Source organism: Apteryx rowi, unplaced genomic scaffold (assembly GCF_003343035.1).
Source record: "Apteryx rowi isolate R43461 unplaced genomic scaffold, aptRow1 scaffold_39, whole genome shotgun sequence".
NCBI classification, from domain to species: Eukaryota; Metazoa; Chordata; class Aves; order Apterygiformes; family Apterygidae; genus Apteryx; species Apteryx rowi.
In genome coordinates this window covers 2,859,647-2,887,249 of record NW_020450418.1, presented here as the reverse complement: position 1 = coordinate 2,887,249, position 27,603 = coordinate 2,859,647, and the positions used below count along the sequence as shown (strand labels likewise).

General features: G+C 42.1%; 1 protein-coding gene across 1 annotated transcript; it reads left to right on the top strand.

Moving 5' to 3' along the window:
- RAVER2 (ribonucleoprotein, PTB binding 2) lies at positions 1 to 26,964 on the top strand. The gene is made up of 13 exons (XM_026074489.1): positions 1 to 145; positions 4,431 to 4,900; positions 8,799 to 8,990; positions 10,475 to 10,601; positions 11,915 to 11,997; positions 15,518 to 15,622; positions 15,813 to 15,924; positions 17,849 to 18,108; positions 20,281 to 20,392; positions 20,791 to 20,936; positions 22,729 to 22,818; positions 23,471 to 23,597; positions 26,776 to 26,964. The coding sequence occupies exons 1-13, from the start codon at positions 1 to 3 to the stop codon at positions 26,922 to 26,924; spliced, it is 2,118 nt and encodes a 705-aa protein (XP_025930274.1). The 3' UTR covers positions 26,925 to 26,964.
- Positions 26,965 to 27,603: the final 639 nt, after the last annotated feature.

Here is a 27,603-nt window from a genome sequence, read left to right as displayed (position 1 = left end):
ATGAAGCTGAATTTATACACTTATTTATTAAGTCTGGTGAATTGTTTTTCTGATGTTGCTTGTACTTGTCTCTTTCAGGAAATCCATGACTTATTTAAAGATTATGAAATAAAGTATTGTTATGTGGACAGAAATAAAAGAACAGGTAAGAACTTAAAATCTTCCAGTGTCATACGTGTCCATGCTGTGAGGAAATTAGGGAGGGACATCTGCCATGGGTGAAGTCACCCGCTTATCTGCCAGCGCATCATGCGATTACCCCTCCGTGGGTTTTTTGGCTGTAGAGTTTGTCAGCTTCTACCAAAGTCAATGGAAAACTGGAGAACTTATTGACGTCAATGAAAAGTAGATTGGCCCACTGTGGTATCTTTTGGGCATTCCCCTTAATCAGTGTCTTTTTGGGACAAAGTGAACCTAAAATGGCTAATATCCTGTGAAAAATTAATCCTGAGGCCTCCCTTAGGACAAATCTTCACACATATGTATGACTTGAGCAGAGGAAAACGTATCTAGCTCCAGATGCCTTTATGTCAGGTAATATAAGCCAGAAGCACTTTCTTTTAGCCATACTTAAATCTTTGAAGGAAACATTTTCTTTAATAATATTAAATCCTGACATTTTAAAGTTTTATCTTCCATTTAGAAATTAATTTTCTAAGTAGGGAATTCACAGATCTCTAGTGGCTGTGAGATACAGAGCTGGGCAAACGTTTCTCTGCCCGTCCCTGTCCTTCCAAATCGTCCTGGGTACCACGCACCGCAGCCTGGGTCATCTCCTGAGGCGACCTTGCGTTGCAGGGCCAAGTCTCAGTGCGGTGTCTGTGCCAGGTTTCAGGCAGGATTTTGCCAGGATAATGGTGTTTCTGGCCCTCAGGAGCAAAAGTTTGTGTGTTAGTGTCCAGTTATCTTGCGAATTTGATTTGATAGCTGTAAGGCAAGTGTGTGGGGGAGGTACTATAATCTGCTATCTATCAACAGTCGTATCTATGCGTTCAATGTGATGGGCATATTTGGAAAATACAGCTGGTTGCAGCTGTTGGGAAAGAGTGAGAGAAGGGTGAATTTTACCATTTCATTTAGATCCTCTCATATATAACTGTTTTTTACTACATACATGTCAAACTTGCATATTCATGTGTATTTTTGTATGTTTTACTGCATGCCTCTTCAAATTCTGGTGGCTGCAGTACACTTTTGCTTTTTGCTTCTCCTTTTGATAGAATAAATTATTTTATCTCGGGATTCAGGAGTTTTAAAACGGCTTAATGTCACAGAATCTTAACATGTTGCTATACAATCAGCAAAGGTTGTTTGAGTCTCTCAGCTCTACAGGCTCATGTTCTTAATATTAGAGATTATTTTTGATATTAGTAATTTTGCTTTGCAAAATTTGCTAGTGGTTTTGTTTTGTGTCTGTGGGTGGTTATCTGTGCTTATTTTGTCTTGTTTAAATAAGTACCGACACATCAGAATAGTCATCCACCCAAAAGGTCTTCAGATATATAGTGCAGTATGAATTACTCGTGTAGGGAACTTCATTTGTATTGTTTTTTKTTGTTGTTGTTGTTGCTAGATACATTTAGTGTCTTTTTAGTTTGATGGAAGTAATCAGAACTTTGTAGAGCATTGTGGTCTTTTGAATGAGTTCTAAAATTCTTCTGAGTAAAAACAGTATTTTCACTTTACTATACAAACTTATTTAAAATTGGTGATGAACTCACAGAAGTAGCCATAAGTGACCTGAAAACTTTTGGAAAACAAATTTTATCTTTAAAAAAACTAACTGAATTTTTAAACTTGTTTGTCATCTATCCATACCTTTTGTGTAACCATTCCTAGAATACCAAATATTATCCTGTTACACAAATCTTGCAGTGCTATGTCAAAATTCTGGATTGTACAGCAGTGGTGATTGCCTCGTATTTTATATCTGTTTCAGAACCAGATTGCCCATTTCCTCACAATCTTTTGAATTACTACAGATTGTAAAATCCTTTGCAAATGCGTTGTGTGTTTGTACAAGCTGATTGCTTGCATGAGCCGTAACAACATTCACTGGAACAGCAGAACTGAGATCTCAAATATTATGTGTTTGTCCATAAGATTATACTCAGTTCTTTATTTGCTTTGTGAATTGACACAAGATAGTCACATTTGTGGCACAGTTCAGATACGACTTTAAAATACTCTGTGGATGTTTATATTTTATTTAGAAATCCTCTTTAGACTGTTGTAAGGTTTGATTATTTAGACATGAAAGAAAATGTTAGCATTTCTGCCTCTGAATAGTGTCATCTTACAGTTCATTTGCTTTTTTCACTTGTGCAGTGGTGTTCGTAGAAACGGATGATTAATAGGTGATCTGGAATAAAAGATGTTTTCTGTTCAAAGAATAATCTTGCAACCAGAGCTTCCTGGAGTTGAATTTCAGGAAGTGATCCTATTGCAGGAGGATAGGCTTTGGTGGGACTAGCACGAGTTTACCCGGAGTCATGGTGTGGTTTATTCATAGAAAGGATCAACAAGAGAGTTTCAACAAAATAACTGTGCTTAAAAAAAAGAGAGAGAGCAAAAAAAAGTGTTGTGTAAGTAATCGTACCAGGATGCCTGATTTATGACTGTGAATTCTGCGCTATTCTTAGTTTGGGGATAGTTAAGAATACTGGATGTATTTCTTGGCTTGAGTTCTTCCTACAGAAATGATAATTGCATAGCGAGGAGGAAAGCATTCTTTATACTTGTTTCTGAACAAGTGAGACTCCAAATTTGGTTGTAGGATAAGAAAATACAGTTACCGCAGTTCTCAGGCTGTGGTTTYGAACAAGTTTCTTACACTGAGTCTTGTTGCTGCCGACTTCCTCTTCTGCCTTCAGACCTTTTTAGCTGGGCTCCTCGGCTTTGTTATCCTGGTTGYGTGCGTCCACCGAGAGAGGAGTCAGGCGAGGCGGATTGGGATTGGAGTAAACGTCCTTGCTTGGCGTTTGAGATGTGGGGAGATTCTGCATCACCTGGGCTAGATGCGATGTGGTGACCAACGTCTGTACCCCAAAGCGTGGGCCAGCAGGACTTTTTAAATAGTGATGTCCACAGCATAGCTCTGAGTTTTCCTGGCTTTTGCTTCTTGAGATTGAGAAATGTTTGCGTTTGAGGTATCTGAATAAATTCGTGGCCATAAGGCAGGGTGAGGTACCTTTGCTGCAGTTCTAGCAAGGTCAGGCAAGACTTTGCAGAGCTCCAAAGAACAAGAGATTTTCCTCCTGGGGAATAAGGGTCCTTCTCATSAGTATCATTAAGGCAGACTTGGAATAGACTGAGCTAACGACCTGAGCTTTCTGGATTATTTCAGGAGCGTTGCTGGCTTAAATTAATCTCCCTCTAGGGATGTGGTATTTCCTCGGTGTGGCAGACGGTTGGATGGCATTTGAAAAGTTTCAGGCAAAACCTGGGATCAAGTTTGAAGGGAAACCCTTGATACCCTTTGTGTGGTAGCTTTCTAATAGGCTAAAGACTGGCAGAATTYGTTTATCAGATGCTCAGAGAAATTGTGCATTTTCTTTGTCGGTTCTGGCAGGCACATTTTTAAGCAAAGCTAACCTTCCAGCCTCTCGTGTATTAGGCCTATAGGTCGAAGCCTACATACGACRTATAGTAGAAGAAACTCCATTGGAATTTCTGGACTTTCAGTGTTGCCCTTTCTCCTGCTGTTTTAATGGATGGTATTTTCCCTCCTGGTTTCCTTGTCCCAGTAATGAAATTTCAAACAAACTACATATGCGCAAGTGCTTTTGAGATTTGCATGTACTTGTTTAAAGGAATTCATAAGATATGTATTAGTTTGAGAGTTTTTGGTGAGTAATTCCCTCTAAAATGTTTTCTTTTAGAGGGAAAGGGAATTGTTCAGAAGACCTGCAGACTTGATACAGCATCTTTCACACATTTCTATTAATTTTTATTCCCGAGTTAGAATGTTTTAAATGCCATAAGGACTTGAAACCTAAAAAAGATCCAGTAACCACAAAGTGAGAATTTATGGATGCTATCTTCAAAGAAATTCAGTTGAAGCAGGGATATGTTGACCTCAGTGGAAAATGTAACTACYCTTTGTTTACCAAATGTAAAATATTGTTGGATACTAAGTAGTGAGGGTGTATATGTTTATATACACACTCACATTTAAAATCTTTGAATTAATTAGATATAATGTCYGGCTGATAATGGCAGATTTTAAAATATATAATACAAATGTATAAATGCCAGCATTCCTGGCTCTGTATTGCTTCCTCATGATAAATTCAAAACTCCTGTTTTTCCTCTGTGACTTACATTGGCGAGTTTTGGGTTGGCTTGGGGGTGAGACAGGCTATCGYAATTACTTACGTAGCCGGAAGGAAGCTATGGTAGATAATGTAACTTGTTTTGGTCTTTTACAGCGTTTGTTACTCTGTTAAATGGAGAGCAGGCTCAAAATGCAATTCGGAAGTTTCACCAGTATTCTCTCCGGGGAAAAGAAATATCAGTGCAACTCCAACCAACAGATGCTTTGCTGTGCATTACTAATTTGCCCATTTCATTTACGTTACAAGAGTTTGAAGAACTTGTGCGTGCGTATGGCAAYGTGGAGAGGTGCTTTTTGGTCTATAATGAAGTCACTGGCCATTCAAAGGGCTAYGGCTTTGTGGAGTATATGAAGAAGGACTCTGCTGCGAAGGCGAGACTGGAACTGCTGGGGAAGCAATTAGAYGAGAACACGCTCTTTGCACAGTGGATGGATGTTAATCAGCTGACTCCAAATCTTATTCACTCTAAGTGCCTTTGTGTAGATAAATTTCAAAAAGACTATGCTGATTCAAAAGAACTGATGCAGACTTTCTCACTAAAATATAAACCTGTGTTCTGCCAGGTATGTTGAGTTTGTGCCTTTTGGAAGATCAAAGTTATGACCTAAATAGCTCTRTGTTTGCATACTGCACTGCTTGCTGTTTTGTCTTTTTATTCTTCATTTAAGCAGTGAATGGGTATGCATGTGCATTGCAGTATATGATGTGGTACAAATGTTTTATTGGTATGAGTTTGCAATGATTGGTATAGATCGTCTGGGAATTCTGCAGGAGACCACTCCCATGAAGTGCCAATAAAATGTTTATAACACATCCTGTCTTCATGTATTTTATTGAATGTTATTTCAGAAATATTTTAGAGCTTTTAAAGTAAATGTTAATAAATGGTTTTATTGCTCAGAAAAGAAATCCAGAGTATATGAGCACCATAAGTGCAACTGTGTAGATTGTGGAGAATATATATAATTAATATCTTTGAGAAACCTCTGAAAATATCTACTGTGTTTTTTCCATGGCTTGGGATCTCATAGTTGCGGGCGTGCTATTGATTGAAATGCTACATCTTTTGGGAAGCTTGCAGGTACGGAAGAGGTAGATCATTGCTTGTCTTTGCAAAGATAAAGGTTTCCTTCTCCTCTGGGCGGCCTGTGAGATACTAAACAACAAATAAAACGTTGCTCGCAGAAGTCCTGCAGAGCAGCGCACCATAGACAGGCAGCAGCAGGAAAGCTGTATTTATAGTCACGCAGTTGGGTATGATTTCACTTGTTTTTTGTTTTATTAAGTATCTTGGAAGGCTGCTCAGGGATTAGCTTCAAGGATAAGCAGCCAGGGATTTTGAGCGTCTAAGATCAGGAGGTCCATCAGACTGTCTGGTCAGACCACCTGCAGGCCATTATGTCTCCCCAGAGCCTCTTTTGGAGCCCCGGGAGCGTGCACTTGGCTGAACCGTATCCTTGCGCTGGCTTCGGCCAAACGCATCCAGAGGCGGATGAATTGCGGGGAACTTCCCAGCAGCCGCCCGTCCCTTGTCGCTGCGCGCTTGGGTCTGTCTCCTCGGCTGGCCTCCGCTTCGCTCCGCTGGTGCTTGTTTTGTCTGTCTTTCCCGGCCCGAGGAGCCTGTGCCCCCCTCTGTTTGCTTCCTGTAAGAAGGCATTACACACTGTAGCCAAGTCCCTGCTCAGTCTTTTTTTAATTAGCTGAACAGATTGATCTTTTAAAGCCTTTTACTGTAGGCCATCTTCCCAGCTGTCAGATAATCCTGCGGCTGTTATCAGCGCCCTCAACAGTTTTTCAATGTTTTAAAATTACAGAGTTCAAAGACTAGCAGATTTCTTTGATAAAGACTGTTTGCCATAACACTGCTCAACTGTGCAGTTAGCAGCCTTTAAAAATTGACTTTCACCTTGCTCCTTTAATCCTAATGATACGTGAGTCACCCCTGGCATAGGCGGGGAGGAGGTGTTCGTGTATGCATTGGGTCAGGTAATGGCACTAGGTACGTGTTTATAAAATATAGGAATTAAACAGTATGCTTTTRTGTTGTAAAAGAGACACCCGGTCAAAAATACATCCAAAAAAACATTCTTGGCATGCTTTCATGTTACCTCTCACTTGTATAAATACATTTTATAATAGACTTTTATAATAGGTCTATTGTAGATAGTAGTTATATAAAAGTATAGATAGTAGATATATAATCTATCTATAGTAGGTATGTAGTATCTCTATAAACTGTTTATAGTATATCTACAGTAGATATATAATCTGTTATAGATAGTAGATATATAATGATAGAAGGAATGTAGGTTTAATTGTGATCATTTATGATTTGTTCTCAGTGATTCTCAGAGGACAGATGTGATTTACTCTCCATCACGCCTCCCGTTTCCCCTGGGCAGGGAAAAGCCCTGCCGGGTAGGGGAGGCTCTCCGCAGCCAGGGCTGTCGGGCCGCAGCCRGCGAAGGCAAGGGGCGCTGGCCGCTGCGACAAGCCGAGCGTCCTGTACCCGCCCCGTGCCTCTGTATCAGAACAGCACTAGTTAATTCTGCTTTTATGAATGAAATGATCTAAGAATTAAGTGCAAAGAAAGGCAAGAARGGAAGACCGAGAAGCGGTGGGAAAAGCAGTGAGGGGTTGTGGCACAGTATGCAGAGAGGTAAGAGAGGATGGAGCAGCAGAAACCTGGGGGGGTTCAAGGGGGAACGACTAGGCAGAACGCTTTAGCTTCGTCTAGGAAACCTTTGTTAGAAGAATTAATACATTTTAGAAAAACAATATGTTCAGTCTCACTCTTGGTTTTTTACATTTTGATTATTACAGTGTCTTTCTTCTCCTTCCATTTCTTAGTCATGGTGAATCCAACCTTCAAACCACTCGTGCAGTTAGGTTCTCTGGCGGTCATTTTGATCGTTGTGCCCAGCTCCTGTTACGGCTTCTCTGACGTAGCTATCTTGTACTTCTTTTCTTCCTTCTGCTGTTAACTCTGATGCCATATTTCATCATGTAAATATGTGTGAATTAAAATTCTTAGTTGAACTCAATAGAGCCCTTTTTTCTTTTTCTGATTTATTTCATTTTATTCCTAAGTTTACATCCTTTATTTTATTTTTATTTTTTGAAAACACTTTTATTTCTCCTCTATTGAAAATGGAAGCGTTCTGTCAGGAAGAGCTGAAGCCAGATATTTATGCATGGTTCTTAGAAAACTGGCATTGCCTAGGAGGGACTTACAGGAACATGTATCATCATCTACTTCTTTGCTTTAATGGAATGAACAACTCCTCATTCCTTTCCCAGGTCACCTTTAAATTGTAGCTAGGAGCTCTCCGCTGGTATTTAGATAAGGGCAGAGGGCTTTTCTTCAGTACCTGCTTATTTGGGAAGTTTAAAAATTCCTGATCCATTTGCAAAAATACTGATAGCTACAGTTTTACATATTAAGGGAGTTTTTAAACTGTGCTTGAAACCACAGTAACCTGCACACACACACACATATATATGTATGTGTATATATATGTGTGTGTATATACATGTGTGTTCTGCACAGCTCTTCGCAGAGGTTAGTCTTAACAGTGGCATTGAATATTTGACCACCACCTTTTTCTTCAGAATCGCTGAAATTGATATTTCAATTGTTACTGTATTTTAAGTTTTACTCTTTGTGGGGCCTAATAGTTGGGAGTAGGTTGTTTTTTCAGTGAAATCTGGAGGAGGCTTTCTCTGTTCCTGTTCATCAGAACAAGTAGCAGCATATCATTTCTGTTCATTTTGGGACTGGACATTTTTGCCTAAGCTTTACTCCCTCCCTCCTCACCCCTTTTTTTGTTTGGTTTAAATCTGCTCATTCTGCTTTAAAACTCTTCAAACAAAGGACAGAGCATTGTTTGACAAGTAAGCCTGTTTCCAGTCTGACTGATTGATCAGTCTGGCATCTTCTGTCAGCATTAAATACAACCGCAGACTTCGGATCCTCTCAGAAGGCAGTATATGTCACGGGAATTTATGTTGTTACATGTTTCAACAACTATCATGTAGTCTTCTGAATGACGTTTTTGTTAGTGCAGGCTTAAATAAGCTGAACAGTRAAGAGTTTGTAATTCTTATCCTGCAAAATAAGAACTGTTGTAGGATGTGGCTGTATTTAAAAATTCCTTCTCAACCTTTTTATGCTTTAAAATAACTGTTAAATACGTTTCATAGCTCAGGTTCTCCATGAGATTAGTTGGAAGTGACAGTGGTAATTCAAGTAGACACAGGATGCCTGCCAAATATAATGTGAAGCAATGATATTCAGGTTATATTTACCACATTTGAGAAAGAAACGTATTCATTTAGGTAGGTATTAACATGGGATGTCAACAGTTTGCAAAGTATTTTGCAGGGGTGGGTGAAAATATTGCAAGACGAATCCCTGGAATTCTGCATTTTTGTTCAGTGTGTTATGACATGTTGTTTCAGTTTGCTCAGGATGAAGACAGTTATATTGGTGACTTTGCAGTGGTGGAGTACGAAACGGCAGAGCAGGCTGAGAAGGTGCAGGAAGTCACCGATGGCATGACCGTCAGAGGGAGGAGAGTGCAGGTGTCGTACTGTGCCCCGGGAGCGCCGGGCAGGAGCACRCTAGCAGCCCTCATAGCGGCGCAGAGGATGGTAAGAGGGCGCTCCGCTTGCAAAGGGAGGTGCTGAGGTCTTGAACGTGGGTGCTATGTGTTCACGTGTGCATTTGAGCGAGCGAAATCCACGTGGAGCTCCTATTTTGACTGGTGCTGGTTGGTTGGCCRAGTGGCAGCCTTTTTAAGCAGGAGAAAACCTGATGAAACATGAATGCTTCAAGTGTGATGCTGCGCCGAAAAGCAACTCCATGAAATTACACTGTGAGATCTTGTGTTTGTATCCATGTAAAGACTGTGAGTGAAAACTGCTAATAYGATAAAATCAGTAATGAGTTTGTTGTGCCCTGCGCAACCTGAGTTGAGTCAAAGAGCTTGAGCTGCATTTGCATTAGGAAAATCGCTGAGTTTTCAGAAGCATCAGCCATTTTTTGGGTCTAGCTAGCCTATTTCAGTCTCCTCCCTAGGCAAAACAAAGCCATATACTGCAAGGAGGAAGGGTAAAATATGGCCGTAAGACACCACAAAGTTACGCTTATGTAGCTTTGTGATTTTAGTAAGTACAATTTTCTGTGAGAGGAGTTGTTTCAATTCAAAACAAAAGTAAATGGAAGCGGAGTCATTTGAAGAGCTATAACTTGGTTTAAAACAAAGAGACAAATTGTCAGTTTTAAAATAAATTTCAAGGTAGTAGAAATGGTTTAATTTCATGCTCAATATAGAAGAAAGCTTTCTGCACCCACATGTCATATCAGATTATTTCCTAGAAAATTGGATGTGATAAGTGTTACATGAAGCTGTCTTGAAAGTAAAGCAGAACAATCTTGTTATGTATCTTTATAGAAGAGGAGATGAGTGGAGCTATTATAAGACAGCATGTGTTGGTCATGTTAACGACGCCTTTCATATCCTCCTTTATTGATAACGCTTTCTTGTTTAAGGGAAAAAAAGAAATGGGCCCTAGGGAAAAATAATAGGTTTGAAGCTTTTGGGGAGTAGTTAGGAGTTTCGCTTGGGGGGAAGGAGCATAGAAAGGAGCAGGAAACAGAGAAGGAGATGCTGGGATTATTTTTGTGTGTAAAATGAAAGAGCTACATCAATGTCATGCAAATTTGAGCTCTTTGTGGTCTGAGAAATAATTCATAATGTGTAAATTGCAAAGTTGGCCTGTGATTAGACCTTTAACTACTGCAAAATCTGGGAGACAGAGTGGGAACATTCAGGTACTTCTAAGTCTATTAGGAAGCAACAGGAAAAGTGTGAGAGCAGAAACCAAGACACTTAGYGAGAAAGGGGAGAAAGACAACACTGATATTACCTGAGTAAAGGTAGTGCTGGGCTGTATTGTCAGTTAGCTGTACAGAACTAAAGTGAAATGGGTTGATTATTTAGATTTGGGATGTGGATGTTTTAGCTCGGGTTCTGTGTATCTTATTCAAGAAAACAGTAGGATTTAAATGTAGGCATTTAAATGTATTCTTTGTTTTCTCCTGATTCTAACATTTTGATCTCTCTCCATTTGAGATGAGGAACAATAGGAAGGGATTGCTTCCAGAACCAAATCCAGTGCAGATTATGAAAAGCTTTAGTAACCCGGCAATGTTGCAAATGTTAATGCAGCCCCAGTTGCGTGGACATACTGTTAAACCTGGTAAGTTGTTTGAAGCCGAGTTAAAAAAGAAACCCTGTGCTTAGTGGTAYAATGCTTTCAGCAAAGGAGAGAAGCAGGAATAGCCTTTTAAAATCTGTAGACAGTTTCTCAGTGTATCTGTGTAGACACTTTTTCGTTCTTTATGAAAGCAACAGCAAAGAGGATAGTTAAGCTACTGCAGCAGGGTAAAATTTAGTGTTACCTAAAAACACCCTTGCACTAACTCTGGGGTCTCTGAATGTTTATATTAGAAGCAGATCTAAAATGAAATCTCTTTTCCAGACATCATTAAAATTTGCAAGTTTAAATCTGATTCCAGATCTGAACTTTGCAGCCTGAAGTCTTGCCTCTTAAGTTTATACTATTTTAAAATGATTATTCACACTTGTATGCTACCATAGTTGTACATAGCGTTTCATAAGAAAAGCATTAGCCCAAAACATTTATCTGAAGGAATCTGCCTTCTCAATACGATGAATGTGAATAAATATATTAAAAGCAATCTTACCACATTTCAAATAGTGAAAGTATTGGGAACAAGAATAGGAGCAGATAATTTGGAGAGTCAAGTGGGATTGGCTAAGAGTGTGTGACATATGTATTGTACTATTTCTCACTTTTCAGTCTTACCAGTAGGCTCRAAAGTACGGTTTTCACTGGTGTTTGTCATGGGCTCCTGGCTTCCTTTGAAAGCTTGTCATTTTGTTGGTAGCTTTGAATAATCAATCTCCTAATTTCCTGAAAATTCTCTCTGTAATCTTTTCTTTCTCTGTACTGTGAAGCTTCACCTTTACTGTGATCGTTCTTTTGGTGCTGTAAAACAAGTAATTGTACTGCTGGGAAGTCTTTACTTTGTCTTAGCGTTTTAATCCCTTAACATTTTTTTCTTAAATTCTCTGTTCTGTAAAGCTGTTACTTTTTTACAGTTTGAACATACTTCAGCTTTCCTTGATGAAATCTGCTAATTTACTACCTTTTTATAGTTGGAGAAAGAGAAATTTTGTGTGAAACAACTATATCTTTCAAAGCACTTTAGCTAATGCTCTGGTCTTGCAATTGGCTGCAGGCATTTCTGCATCTTTGAGTAAAACTGTCAACTTCAGAGGAGCTTCATGAAAGCACATTTGATCTCTAATATGCTGTTAACTGCAGATCAAAGCTGGGTACACTGAAAGGTTTCATTATAGTGACTGTTATTGTACTGGAGACTTTTCTGGAAACCAAGTCTGAAATATATAGAATAATTCTGTAAAGACCATTTTTCCCCCTACCTTATAAAAATCCTGTAACTTTTTCTTGTGTTTCTAAAACAGTTCTTGGAGCATCTGCAGGTTTACCTCACCTTATAAATACAGCAGTTGGCCCAGCTTTTTTGCAGTTGAATAAAGTTCATCAGGTATGTCTCTCAACACAAGATAACTTTTGTCAAAACAGATATTCGTGGAGATCTTAGCATGAAAAAATATTTTAAAATTTTCAAGAAATTACAGCTAAAATCAAGTATTCTCATTAAAGCTGTCTCTTAAAAAAAAAAAAGCACTCTATTACGAGATGCCTGAGGGGATATAAGTAATAGCCCACTGTCCTTACTCTCCACAAGTGACTTATTTTATCTTACTGAGTTTTTGATTTTCTAACACCTGCTTATGAAGCAACAACTTGCCATTTCTGGCAAARAAATCACCCCTTTTAGAGGCAGAAGAGCATGGGGCATCCATTTCTCTTGGAGCTACTCATATGTACTGTCTGTAGAGATGTTATTGTTTTATCTTATTCAAGCCAAGAAGCTCATCATCATCTTCATTTTAAAGCTTGCAGGAGTCAAAATGTGCTATATTTGCCATAAAAACAGTAATTTGCAGATGTTGCTTCTTAATCAAAAATAAACCAAAGCAATGAGCTGTTTAAAGTGTTCTCGGAGTACTTGTAATTCATTGTAAAGTTGGTATGACTTCCATGTAGACTCCAGGATCTCTGAAAGTTCCTATAAAGGCTATTTAGGATGAATTTACCCTGGAAATCGGTGATGAGAGCAAAGGCTGGAATAATACCCTCAGCCAGAACTCCTCCCTGCAGCAGTGTGCTTGGCCCGCGGCCTGCCGAGCGTCCTCCTCGTCCTGGGGTTCGCTCAGAGGCTTCTCCGGTGTTACAGCTCTGCTGCGAGCCGTAATTTGCCTTTAGTATTCGTGCAGGGGGATTTTCATAAGTCGCTATGAGGGACTGGAGTCAATTCCATTGACTTTTTCTTTCTGATGTTTCAGAAATTCCCATACAGCAAATAAAATCCTCTTAAGTATTCGTTATTATTTCTGCTACTCTTTTGGCAGACGTAGGCTTATAGATCTTAGAAGAAACTAACCTAAAATGCAGATATACTCTTTACAGTAAATATATTTAACTTTTCTGTTTTTCTCCTAAAAAGTGCCAGAGGAATATATTCATTTCAAATGTTAAACATATTATTTAATTCTGCACCATCAAATGAGTCGCTTTTGCCCTGAGCAATGAAAATCTTACATCGTTATTTGCTTGTCCTTCTTTTATTTAAACAGTATCTGCAATTGGTATATTTAGTTACTGCTGCTCTTTCTTTGGTCTTGGAGAATCTATGCTTCCTTGGAAGGCAATATGAATGCTTTCTAATCCCAGCTGGAGAAAGGCATGTTTTACACAGTTAAGAGTCTGACTGATGATGATCCCATGTTTCTGGCTTACAGGGCTGCAGCAGACAAGTTAGTGCTTTCTCTTTGGAGAGACTYGTGCATCTAATACTCTTCCATGGAGCCTCCCATCATTTAATTAGCTCCAAACCTGATCTAATAGCCTGAATTTTGTTGGCAGTGATTTGATTATCTCAATTCCTCCTGCTAGGCTCATTTTGCTGTTATTCAGTGACTTATTCCAGGCTGTTCCCTAAAGCCGGAGAAGCAGGTCACTCTTACTGTCCTGGAATTCAGTATGGTCACAACGCGGGGGAAGAGAGAGCGTCTCGCGGGCTCGACTCCCTCCCCGCCTCCCCAGCCCCACACTCGCTCAGCTGCCTGCGTCGGTTGCTTTTGCTATTTTATATTCAAGGTTTTCTAAAACAATCTAATAAGAAGAAACAATATTTTAGGATGATTCTGCCAAAACATTATAAAATAACTGATAGAAAGATCCAACAGAGAGGAATTTGAACAAATGGGTGATTCACCCGCTAATTTTTCAGCTCTGGAATTAACATGACTTTTAACTTCTTTCTTTTAATTTTTCTTAATTATGGCTATCATGTGCTAACATAATGCATTTTAAACTTTTACAGTGATGTGTTTTCCTGAGTCATACAGCTGTTTACTACATCTTTATTGATGCAGGGACTTCCTTTTGCAGCCGATCAGATTTTCCACTCTTGTATTCCTGAAAGTTTTGCAATTGAGTTAATATATTTTCTTTCTTGGCATAACCAAGTTTAGGAAGAACATCCAGTGGTATTAGTGACAGTAAATGGCTGCAGATAATATCTGTGGAAAATCTTTAAGGCAATTAAAATAGCAGATGCATCATTATCCAGATATGTTTTAAATAGCAGGTTTCTGAGTCTAGAATCTAACATTGTAGTGCCTAAGATGCCCTTGTTTTGCGTGTTGTTTTATTTGTAAAGAATTTTTAAAGCTCCAAAGGACTGTTCCTTTAAGTGAATAGCCACATTACAGGCTTATAGAGGTTTTTTTCTAAGAAATCTGACCCTACTCTGCAGAGACGCAACCTAGGCTTGAAAATTTTTGTGAGGTGTTATGGAGCTGACCATAAAATATGCAGAACCATACGTCCTGAGAGCTGCCTTCTCTTTAGGTATTAGCTTCGTTATCTGTTTTATGGTGATCTTGCCTATGTAGGAAATTTCAAAAAATGAGGACGGCAGTACTCACTGTGATTTCACACAGTCYGTGTCCCGTTCGTCTCTTCTTGTACTGCTGTACAAAAACATTTGTAGAGCAACTTACGTTTTGCCTGGCGAATCACGCTCGGGAACTGCTGCCAGAAAGATGGCTGAAAACAGTTTCAGGCATGTGTTCAGCTAGTACGAATCCTAATGTGGTTTTGTGATCTGGCGTGGACAGAAGTTTGCTTTCAAACTGCCGTGCTGGCCTGAGCACACAGCTGAATATACCTGCAGCAACGTCTGAACGTGGTATCCCAAAGTTGCTGATTAAGTGCCTCGATTGTGGTGGCGAGCAGCGATACAGAATTTTTGCCTGAATCACAGTGCAAATGACCTGCCAGCTTTTTAATGTTTCTGGAATAGAACTTAGTGTAGATAGTTCCCACTAGAAAGGGGAAAGAAAACATATGTGGRTATTCCTCTCTGAAGCAATGATACGGTTTGTGAGGCAAGGGATGAGAGTTATAACAGAGTTATAACCCCGCTAGTTATAACAGAGCCCTGTAAAGTCTCTAGCTGCCTGACGGAGCTTGTGTATTGGAAATGCAGTGCAAGGCACAGTGCAGGCGGTAACAGGCGCTGAGGTCCTTATTCGTGCAGCTGGTACCGCTGAAGCCCTGGTGTCTCGTCTTTCTTACCGTACCAGTGCCTYGCCTAGGCTCTCTGCAGAGGCTTCAAACACGTTCACCCTTTCCCGGTGGCTTAGGCGCAGGGGCTTGAATGGAGTCTGGATCGTGTTTGGAATATACTCTTGGTCCTGTAAAAACCATCACAAAACATATTTGTGGTTGTGGCTGTGGGGGGGGAAAAGGAGGGCTAGGGGAAGGGAAGGTTAAAAGAACTTGAAGTCACTTAGCTCTGTGGAGGAAATAGTTATTTTCTTTTGCTGTAGTAATTCAGAAGATGATTTCAATTTCTGTAAACAGTATTACCGGAAAAAGAAGGTACTGTTTTCCATGTTTCTCAGCTAACACTTCTTTCATTAATTTCACAGAATTCAGTTCTGGGGAGTACATCTAATTTACTGCTGCAGAGCCCTCCTCACCTGCCGTTGCCGCAGCAGCAGCTCGTGAAGATTGAGAACATTCAGGCTAATAGTGTAAGGTCGTCACTAACTCTGGCTATCTTTGGATACTCTTATAAGTGAGAGAAGAAATAAGGTTTTTTTAAATCTGTTTTAATTTAACAGTTTGCTGTATCCAGAAAGATTAACTGAAATCTGTTAATCTGAAAATTATAAGAAATAGCTACAGACAGATTATTTACACATTTTCTATTCTTCCTTACAGAAACCGGGTTTGCTGGGAGAACCTCCAACGATGCTGCTTCAGACAGTACTGGGAATAGGGGTGATGCCATCTGTGAGTTCGGGCATGGGAACCCGTGGAGAAGCTCATAAGTGTAAATGACATTTTATTTCCTACTAAATCAGCTTGAAATTATGTATTTTACTTTCTCCCACTTTAGCAAACACAGTGATATGTTTGAACCTTACCACTGCACAGTAAGGTGGGGACAGAGCTGGACAATAATACAAGTCATATAGCTATTCCCTGTGAAATGCCTGTGGATATTGCTGCACTGATAAGTTTTTTCATCAAGCGGCACAACGTTAGAGGCCTCCCAGTTCAATAAACTGAAACATTTTAGGGGGAAAAAATCAGAAGTGCAAAGAGTGTATATATATTCATTTAACTGTTATAATTCTGTGACAGATGTATGATTCCCTCCTCCTCCTCAAGAAGTTCAGTGTATTTTAGTTCTCAGTGTATTATTTTTACTCTGTACATTTTTAATTGCTTTATAATAATAACTATACAGTAATATCTTATATTGTTTATCCCACCCAAAATAAAAATGCTTAGAATGAGACCATACGTCCCAGCCACACTTGTTATTTCTTGTGGCTAACTAAACCTGCCTGAATTTTTTTGCTGGGTCAAACAGGTATACGACTGTAAGCCTCAGGAGTAAGCAGAAGAGTTCAATGCGTACGGGAATGTCTTGTGTATCCTGTATCTAAGGTCGTAGCGTCTAGCGTTATTGCAGCGTGTAGCGTTAACGTGCCTAAGGCTTGTGGCATTTTGCATGCAAGCCACCTTCTCTCTTGGTGCCAGAATTTGACCGGGGAATGTCTTCCTGTGCCTTGAGGGTGCAGATGGGGCAGCTTAGACATGTGAGGTTTTAAAGGAGCGTTTGGTGACATCTCTTTCATCGATTCATGCAAGTGAAATCGGCTGTGATCCCATTATCTTAACTTAGTGCACTCAGAAGTCTTACTTTGAACTACCTCTGTTCCATTTTATGTTGAATTTTGGCGTAAAAGGGTTTCTTGTTTAATGCATTTGTCTTCCAGACGGATCAGAGATCAGTCATTGTATCTAGCAGCTCTTATGGACATATCATTAAATTGATGATAATCTGTGCATGCTTTAAGCAGGAAACAAGCCTGAAGTATGTTGTCTTGTTGCCCGGCTTCTCTCCTCTGCTCACCCATGGGAGAGTAGCTGTGGCACTTGCTGAGGATTTGCAGGTTGTCAGAAATTCTGCTTGCTCAGTTCCTAGCGTTTTGAGTACACTGTAACGTCCAGTCGTTGACTGATACCTGTTTTGAATGCAAATTCCTAGGCACGGTGATGCCTTTAGTTTTTATGAGGAAAGATCAGTTGTGACACTGCATACTGTATCTTTTTATATTACCTCCATTGACAGCCCTATATTCTGCAGTGCAAGCTGGGCCCAACCCTTGTTAAATAACTTCGTAGCTGTTGCATTTTTGCTTGGTGTCCTGGTTACGTTATTAAAGGAACTCCCATCCGTTTCTAGTTCTAGACATGATGTGATTAATGTACTAACCAGTAGCAAATAAGAGCTTTCTGAAAGCTTTTTGCAGAAACCTATTCTGACTTTCTAGATTTTAATTTTAGAGAATGCTGTCTAGCTGTTTTGTTTGTAAAAAGAATTTTACTAATGCCAGCTGGTGTAGGGTTGTTTTCTCTGTATCCACGTGCAAGACCTCTAGGATGTTGTTCAAAGGCTCTTTGAAAGCAGCAGGAAATGCTAAGTAACTTCTTATGAAAGGGGATGTTTAGAACRAGAATGTTATCAAAAACACTCCGTTTTCTTTTATAGAGTTAGCTTTAAATGAAGTTGTTTGTTCCTGGGTTGCTAAAAGCATAAAAACTATCATCAGAACCCAGTGTTCTGTGACAGCTGTGAAATAGATCTCTAAATGTTTTTCTCATCACTTAATAAAAACCGCAGACAAAACGTACAGATAAATCTTGCCTAACAGAAAAGTTTCTCCATTTATGGTTGACTGCAGCATCTAATCTGACTCCAATTCAAACAGCAGCCGCGGCAGCAGCGGGGATGGGCATGTTGCCATTCTTCCCAAACCAGCACATTGTTGGACAAGCTCTGCCGGGGCAAAACAACACTCCAGATAAACAATCCCCCGCCGAAGCGGTCGTCTCRGCGGCGCAGCCCTACCACCAGACCTTCACCAATCTTTCTGCGGGAGCCTTGCGGGCCGGCCATGCCAAGCAACAAAACCAGCTAAAAAGTCCTGATGCAAGTCTGGGGGTAAGGCACACCGAATACCAGCGTTTCCTTTTCTCCTGGTATTTTTCATCTTCTTTCTTGTATAATAAAAACACCGGATTTGGTGTTTTTATTTTAATATGCTTAAGAGTTATCTGCAACTGCTTATTGCAGTTCTTCACTATAAAATTTGCTAGATCACAGGATCATTCATGAGATGCTTTAAGGTTGTTTCAGCTGTGAGTTATAGGGAGAGAACAGCAATGCTCTTTGGTGGTCCAGAGGAATTAACAAAGGAATCTTTTTTCCGTGCTGTTTTTTTTTCCATGTGTATGCCTCGTAATATTTGATGATGAAATTATCTCAAGGGAAATGTCCCTTTTAAAGACTGAAAATTGAACTTGTGGTGGAATTTGGTGACTGATCGGGAGCAATTCTGCTGGTACATAAGGCCTTCAGGTTTCCAGATCATGTTTATGTACATTTGTGTAGGTAATTTTTCCCCTTTTACTGTATATCATCTTAGCCACAGTTGACATCTTCACAGTCTGAAATCAGTTTTATTATTTATTTCCCAAAGCCTGAGGRGGAGTGGTTGAAGCAAAATTGTCTATTAAATTTTTTCTGTGTTTCCTATGATTAATAGAATTTGGTCTGTGCATTTACTTTTTTTATAATGTACTTTGGCATATACATGGAAACAAGAAGATCTTATTTAATTCAGATCAGATCTCCATTTTCCTTACATATTTTCTGAAGCAGCTGAAGTGACTAGATTCCATAGGGGATTGGTGGCTGTATTCTTTACACAGCTTTGACAGATTGGGTCCTACTTCAGAAAGTAGGCTTTTTAATTTTTAAATCACTTTTTACTGTAATTAAGTGGGATTTTACMTATATATATGCCTATGTTTTACCTATGTTCGTTTTCAAATGGATAAAATACATAGGTGCGTGTGTATGCCTATATAAAATCAGTGTTTTAGATCAGTGTTTTGTTTAGTTAAAAAGGAATGTATTGTTTATGATGAGAAGTTCCTTCTTGGTAGACGTTCTAATTGTTTCCTTTTCCGCATCAGCAGACAGATGGCCCCATCTGCAGAAATCACTTCCTTAATAAGACATCCACAGTTTGCACGCTGATACTGAACAGTCATGCTAGCTTAAATGCCAGCTTTTGTATCCAGATTAAGAATTTCAGCTCTCTGTTAAAGTTTTTTGTGTTTGAAAACTGGGCTTACAGTTTGTGAAAAGTTGATGATTAATACTATTTTTAGTATTTTTAAATAGTGGGATTTTTTCTTTGAAAAAAATCGGTGGAATATATTTAGAGTAGGGTGCTATAAACATCTTTGAGCTATGTATTTCAGACAGGCTATCTAACTTGCCATAGCTGCTTATTTCAACCCTATTTTTGGTGGCTTTTTCTAATACCGCAAGTAAACCTCCTGCTCATACATTAAACATAATGTTTTGTCTTGCTGAGCCACTCAGCTATTGAAACTAGCAGCTGTTGGCAACAGTTTTCCCTCGGAATAACTGTGCTTTTCCTTCCCGGTGAACTATTTGTCTGTACCTGCAAATTTTCTTCTTTTCCGCAGAGAGCCCTTCCCTGTCAAGGGGCCATAAACTGATAGCACACACTTCCTAGGCCCTCGTAGGAAAACACTTCGGGTGGTTTGGAGAAGTGAGTCCGTCCTGATGCTTCATTTCCACTCATAAACATTTTCCCCTTTAGAATAAGGGCCGGCGGACCGAGCGATCAGTAAGGTGGTATAACGGCACGTCGCAGACATTCCCATCTGAGCATGGGGCTCGTTTGCCCTCCATTTGCTTGTGACTCCGGGTGACTGGAGCTGATTTTGTCTTGGCTGTGTACATGATGCTAATTCCCTTCATCTGTGGTTGCTATGGCGGTGGTTATGCATTTTCTTGAATGTATATGTTTTGGATTGTTGGGGTTTTTTTCATATTCCTCAGTAACTTACAGTTTAAAGAGACACCTTCCTAAAAAATTATTTGACAAGAAAAAAAATCTAGGCAGTGTGTCCAGACAACGTGTCCCCAGTATTTATGCAAAAAGATTTCCTTTTGCTTTTCATAGGGCTATACTTTTTTTTTCGAAATCATGCTGGGACACATATCTTATTTCTGACAAATGYAGTGTGAATATAATGCATACTGACACGGGATACTTCTCCAATTATTTCACAGACTCCCTTGAAAAAACAGACCTCGCTGCTGGGAGAACCACCAAAAGAAATACGTCTTAGTACCAACCCCTACTTGAATTTGGCGAGTGTGTTGCCTGGTATATGTCTTCCAGGTAAGCCACCATTCCGCAGTTTTCATTGAAAGTTTTCTTGACCAGAACRTGGCAAATTGTTGCTCTGCTTGGCAGGTGATTCGAGTGACCACAACATTTATCTTTAATGAAATCCTATATTCTGTCTTAACATTGCTATGTCATTTATTCTCTTAGTTAATATTTTATTTGACAACGGGGTAGATTTTCAGAGTTGATGGGCGTAGTGATGTAGATAAAGCTTCTGGAAATCTTTTCAATTATTTGTAACAGTTTAGTTTTGAGTGCAGCACAATCTGAAGTAGCAAATTTCTGTTGTAATCGCAGAATATTGCTATACTGGAGTGCAGCCAGGACTGAACTGTTTGAGTTAACTTGTGCCGTTTATGTGAACTGTGTTTTATTGGTGTTATGGACAGCAATTGCCAACAAAGTCTCTAGTCCACCGCAGCAGACTGGACTTTCGAACAACATTTTGGATGCTGCTGTGTCTCAGGGAGCTACATCACAACACGGAGTGGAAAATTATTTTAATTACTCTCAGCAGCATGGGGAGTACACACAGGTATGTTGTTTTGCAGCACTTTCTTTCTTCTGAAGCCTGGTTCGTCACTCAGAGCTCTGGTAGGAGGATTTTTGACAGGTTGCTCATAGATCGCTTGTCTTTGGGTCTGAGGTTGGTTATTGTTTTTCTCTATGGACTCTCCAATGCACTTCTTGGTACACGTGCGATCTGTTAGCCCAGCAAGGAGTTGAATGGTGTTACCCAGCATCACCAGCCACTCTTCAGGGGATCCCTAGGCTTTCCTATGATCTAGACCCTTGTAAGTCCTCTTCACCGATAGTTTATCTCTGTGAGTGGCGCAGAAGAGATTTAGCACAAAGTACACTTAATCCCAGTCAAAAAAACCTCAGCATGTTCCCTGTTGCAGGTCATAACTGTTGGAAGATTGCTTCTCCAGAACCTTTTCTGAATTTAGTACAATCAGCCAAAGAATTATTCTCATATAACTTCTGGCTTGGCTTTTGTTTGTCTTCAAAACCATGAAGTTTTTTCTCTTTCCCTTCCCGAAGCAGTTTTCCCGAGCGTTGGCTAGATCCCAGAGTGTGTTCTGTATACCAGAAGTTCTTGTACAGCTTTGGGAGTTTTTCCACTTTCTGCCAGTTGGTTTCACTGCATAGGATTTCTTTACCATATGCAGCATTTGGTGATCAAAGTATGGCCATTTAGGTGGAGGGCTGCCCCGATCAAGAGTACTGACAGCAAGGACTGAATTTCACAAACATTGGGACCGTCTGTGAAATAACATTCCTGTATTTCCATTAGCCATCACTAGTCTATATAGAAATATAAGAGTACTGTGATTCTAGCTGTGTGCAAAGCACGTATGGGAACGGGATAGTAGCGCTCTTGGATTTTCTGTATAAAAATCTTGGGTCTACTCTGAGAAAGCCCTCGTGGCTGTCTCCTCCTGCCCCCGTCCCTACCATCTCCTCCTCCCCCGAGTCAGAGCCGTTTTGCCTGCCCTCATCCCACAGTGGGGAGAGAGAAGTGAGCTGCACTCCTGTCTTTTCCTCTCCTAGGCTGGGGACAAGGAAATCTGAATTGCTCCAAAACTCCCGGCATGGAGCGAGGCTGCTGCAGGAGTCGCTCAGTCCGGGGGATTGGGAGGGGCGCGTGGCTGGGCCTGGGGGTGGCAGGGTCTCGGCTCGGTGGGCCAGGAGGGGCGGAGGGGACAGGATCCCTGGAGAGCGTTTGCTGCGGCAGGGAGCTTTGCCAGGGCCACCCCCCTGAGCTGGAGCAGATCCGATGGAAATCTGGGTGAGAGGAGCAGGAGAGAGTGACCGCGGGCGTTGTGCAGTGTGTCTCATGCAACCGCCTGACATAGGCTGGAGTGTCTTGCCTGAATCTGATCATTGGTTTCAAGTTTATTTTGATGCCTCCTGGAAGTAGTTCCCATCCCCAAGTCCTTGAAATCTTGTTTAAAAAAAAAAAAAGTACTATTGCCATATTTAGTGTTATTTTTAATCAGTAGCACGAAGGACTCTGATGGTGTCACTGAGGTACAGAGATGCCGCGCGACGTCCAGCCCCATCCGTACTTCCCTGTAACAGAAGCGACGTTGCACTTCTGCATGTGCTGCCAAGGCAGCGGTGCCTTGTGCATCTTTTAAGCACTTAATGTAGCTGTAAATGTTTGGTTTGAGCTCTGTCGCTGCCCTTAAACGTGTTTTGATGCTTCTTGGAGAGSTTTGCCTTTAATTCATTCTCCTGTCCTGTGAGGTGGTAAGAATTGTTTTCATGTCAAGTGATCTTAGTAGGCAGCTAATGGGAAGAGGTTTTTTCCTCCTTTATAGGAGGCTGTTCAGCAGTGGTATCAGCATTACGCTCAGGCATATAACACTCCCCAGGCCAGAGTCGATGAGTTTGAAACTGAAGCCTCCGAGGTGAGAAATAATTTTACTTTCCTACTGTCTCCGCTGGCTGTTTGTCCCGTCGGCTGTGAGGATGCTTTAGGCTGCTGGGCACCTGCTTTGCTTGCGGTACTGGCTGCTGCGGTACGATAGCGGCGAAGGGCTGGGCTGCGCGGGAAGGGCGGCGCTGCCCGTTACCGGTTGGGGTCCCTGCACGTTCGCTCTTCAGGAGTCGGGCTCATGCTTTCGACTGTGTCCTCTGTAACTGTTCCCCCCGCTAAGCTCCCACGGTCCTAGTTACCCCCAGTTACCTAGGAAGTTCAGGAGCGTATTAAAATACTCCCACCATGAAACAACACTTCATGAAGTTATTTCCCAATGAGTCTATTTAAGGACTGTTTTTCTCCCAGGCCATTGTATAGCCCTTGTGCTACCATTGCTTTCCTTTTTTTTTTCCTTTTTTTTTTTTAAAGGAATTATGTAAAGTTAAAAAAAAATCCTACATGGTGCTCAAGAAATTGCTGCATGCCTGAGCTGCTCTGAATTGCTCGCTCTTCCTTATAGCAACTGAGAGTGACTGAGGTGTTTTCATATCCGCTGACCGCTCATGAGTATATCAACTAAAATGAATTATTAAACGTATTTTCTTTCAACTGGTTTATCATGGATCCCATTCTGCATTTAGGAGTCTACGGGTGGATCTTACCCAGCCTACAGGACCTGCTTGCAGGTTGTGCCTGTATTTTACATGGCAGCCCAGGGATYGTGGCAGCCAGGCAGCTGGCGGCGTCCCCCACAAAACCCCTTAAATAAGGGGAGAGGGGGCCGGAGCAGAGGGGCTGCAGGTGCCGCCCAAGCCTGCTGCTGGKGGAAGTGCTGCTTGTTTGTCTTATGCTGCCACCGAGTGGCTAAACGGTAAATGAGATGTTTTCGGAGACCCAAGTGTGCCGAAAGTTGCTTTCCTTCCCCCAGCCTCGCCAGAAAAAACAAAGCAACGCTTTTCATAGACCTTTGACCCAGGACAAGCCCAGGTAGAGTCTTTCCATTGCATCGTAGCTGCGCTAGTCAGGATCACCCAGGGTTCCTGGTGGATGTGGTAAGCGAGAGCAGCGGTTGGGCAGGACGCGCCAATGCCAGACCTGCTCCGAAGCCCTCCAGCGCCCTGGAGATCGGTGGTCGGTTACTACCACCAACCCCCACGGGGGARGAAAGGTTGGAAGTTTATGAGCAAAAAGTTCTTGGAAAGGTGGTGTCCCTGAGGATGAACGTGCAAAAATGCTTTTAAGTAGGTAAGTAAAGAAAGTAGAAAGTAAATGAAGAGGGAGGAGGTAGTTCACGCTGTTTTCAGAYTTTTGTCTGACTTGCGGACAGGGTCTGTGTTTGGCAGTCAGCGCCTTTGGGGTAAAATCTCTGACGTGAAGGTAGCAAATCGTGGCAGCATACAYGTTGCCTTCAGCGGCTGTTTTTTACTACTATTAACTGGGCTTTGAGAGAAAAAACATTTTCAATTGGCTTTCATTTGAAGTACGTACCAGAAGTCAGATGCAACCTACTTCAGTCCGACTCACTGAACAAAGCTTCCTTTGTCTGCTGGACCCAGCAGCCRCTTGGTTTTCATCAGTAAAACATGCCAGAGGGACGGGGAGATGCTGTGGAAGTAGCGAGAGCCAGTTGAAAGGAGGCCGTAGAGTCCAGACTGAAAGACCAGTTTAACACAGACCAAGATGACGGTAATACAAGCTTTGTTCGGTCCAAGCGCAGGTCTTCCCGTTTTCTAGGAAGTCCTGGGGCGTACTGACTCTAGGTAAATCACAGTGCTCCCATTTTTATGGATGGGCAAGACCTTAAACGCCAGATTGTCATGTGTTTTGGAGCGGCTGCAGGGCGGCATGCTGGTGAGCATCATGAGCTTTGCTCCTTGTGAGTCCGGTCCTGGCTGTGCAGTCATGAGAGCGATGATGGTCTCCGAGAGCCTCCGGAAGGGAGCGGGGCCGGCTCACCAGCAAGGCTGCTGCATCCGGAGCAGGCAGGATTTAGCCCATGATGTTCTGGCGTTAGAGAACTTGCATCTGAGACTTGGTGTGAAATCCCCGTTTTTTGGAGGAGATTTAAAAGGAACGTGCAGCTGTAGCAATTCACGACTTGTGGGCAGCAGACAGAGCGACTTTGACGTGTCTTGGAATAAAGGTGGCTGAGGCCCGAACACGTCGCGTACTGTGAAACCTGTCACCATGTGCAGCAAAAATCTGCACTTTCCGATTCCAAATAGCTGTGATGTGACTGGAACCGAGGGAAATTGTAACAGCATTGAAAGAAAAGAGATAATCTGGTGTTTGTGTTAACTGCAACTTTTCGGTTTATTTCCAGTCTAGAGAGGGAAGCTTGTATGTGAAGATGATGTTAAACAGCTTGCTGTGAAGTCTGTCCTCGTGCCAGATGCCATAAAAGGTAGAAAGAGAGCAARCCCTTGGCACAGACCAGGCAGAAGTATAATTTGCCTTGACAGCTAGGTGCTTTTCTCATTCCTGGAATTAAATGATAAATCTCAGAGGGTTCACAGAACCGATCCCAGAGAGGCTCCGTGTTGTTTAAGACTGGGGGTGCTTTGGTGCGTGCTCGCGGTAGCCCTGCCGTCCGCTGTTCTGCTTCTCTAGCTGCGTTTCCGAGAGTCGGAAGGAGCCTGGTCGGAGGTGAAGCAAGCAGGGGTGATGCCGTAGGCTGAGCACAAGCCGGCGCGCGGTGGAGGACTAGTGTAGCCCACGGGACAGGCTCTCGCAGTTGTTAAAAGTGCAGGAGAGAGGACGGAAAGAAAAACAAGCAAGTTCCTACTTATGATAGTGACAGTTGCACTCTAAATGAACTGCGAGGCCAGCAAAGGGTGATGATGTGAGCCGTGAGTGTCACCTAGCAAGCGGCACTTCCGAGAGCTGGCCAGAGAGGAGATAGGAGGCTCAGAGGGGTTTGGTCAGCATAGCTGTTCTTGTGGTTGAATTAAGGAATGAGACTTGCCCAGTTTGTGAAAAATGTGTCACAGTTGCTAAAATATTAATTGCAACGTGAAGCCAAACCCCAGACTTTGTGATCGAGGAGCCAGGCTTACACCAGCGCTCAGTGTGGCTGAGCAGGAGGTGGAGAGACCCAGGCTCAGGTCGTTCATGCAGAGCAGCTACTTGGCCAAGCCGTTCGGGAATGTCGTTAATGGCTCGTTGGGGGCAAGACAGGCGGAGTTGTTAATCGGGGCGTAAGCTGTAACGTGTCCCTAGAGCTGTATCGCTGTAGGTGCATGAGTGTTGTAACTCGCTGCGCCGGTGCATCCCAAAGCGGACTTGAACCTGGGCATCGCGTAGCCCAGAAGCGCCCCGGCGCTGGGGCAGGGTTGGGCCACCCGCGCCCTCGCCAGAAACCTGATCCCGGACTCTCAGGACTTTCTTTCCCCATAGCGGTGTGAGGCGTTTTTAGTTCAACTGAAGATTCATTTAAAAAAAGCATCACCACTCTCCCCTTCGCTGCTCCATCAGACATGAGTTCATGGCTGCGGGTGGTCAGAGGCTACCTGGTAGTCGACACCTCAAACCCGCCTTGGCCTGGCTGCAAAACAAGTCCTTAAAAATCTTATTGTTTGCAGTGACAGCTGTCCCGTGACACTCTAACCCATTCGCGTTTTTGAGGGAAAAGACGGAGGTAAAACCGGTAGCGTGCTGGTGCCCTGCTTTCAAGGCTGAGCATGTCTCGAGCCGCAGCAACCCTGCAGGTAGCAGCACGGCCACTAARCTGGGGCTTCTAACGAACAGCCACCTGCAGCGCGGCGCGGCACTTAGCCCCGCTTCTGCAGGGAAGGGGCACAAAGCGCCGCGTGCAGCCGTGCTGCAGAGCCAGCGGCGCGTTTGGGGTCAGGCCCTGGCTCCTGGGGCTCGGCCGTTCCCAGACCGGAGCTGTGTTCCTGGCGCTGCTCGTTCGGGATCACGTGTCGCTGATTTGCTTCTTGTCCTTAGGTGGCTCCAACGAGAAGCGAGAAGCGAGGCTCTTCGTACCTCATTTCCTCACCAGACCCCGGCCCCGTGGAGTACCTGGGCCAGCACATGCAGGGCTCAGCAGTACGTTACGCCGAATCCTCTCTTAAAAAAAAGCGTGTTTATTGAAATTTAATCATCATCAGGTCTGCCTTAAGGTGTGACGGCAGTTCTCATACCTCTGCTATTTATTGCTGCCTTAGCGCCAGACAATGCTTCTTTCTGCGTGGGTTATAACTATCCCCAGAGGAACGATCCTGTACGGCAGGCAGATTTGCCAAGTAAACGGTGCGTATCGATAAGAACGTAGACATTTCGGAGTAGCATGACTTGCCTGCCTTGAGGATGGACCGATATTTCCATTTTCCTGGACTGCTGACATTAACAGTGGTCGGAAGCTCATAAAGAAAAGTAACAACTTGGTGATTTTTTTTAATTAAAGTAACTTACCAGCCAAAAGCAATAAAAATGCTGAGGATGGACTGTGGAGCCTTGCCCTAGTTTTCAGGCTGAGGAAGTTAAAAGATGACGTCTTAATAGTAATTTTTTTTTTTTTWAACTCAGAATGTGTCTTTTTTTCAATCATTTTGCTTTTTCCAGGATTAAGACCTCTGCATTTACAGCCTTTATATTTTTAATATTTCCTCTTAATCCTGGAACGAAGATATACCAAATGTATTCAGAGCCTCTGTGATGTTTTCAATAAATGTTTGTTAAGTAAGATGCTATAGTGTGTGCTGTCTTGCAATATGAAATCGGAGTTGAGCAGGTAGGTGGTGTTTGGGCTGAACAGTAATCGTTGTCCGCT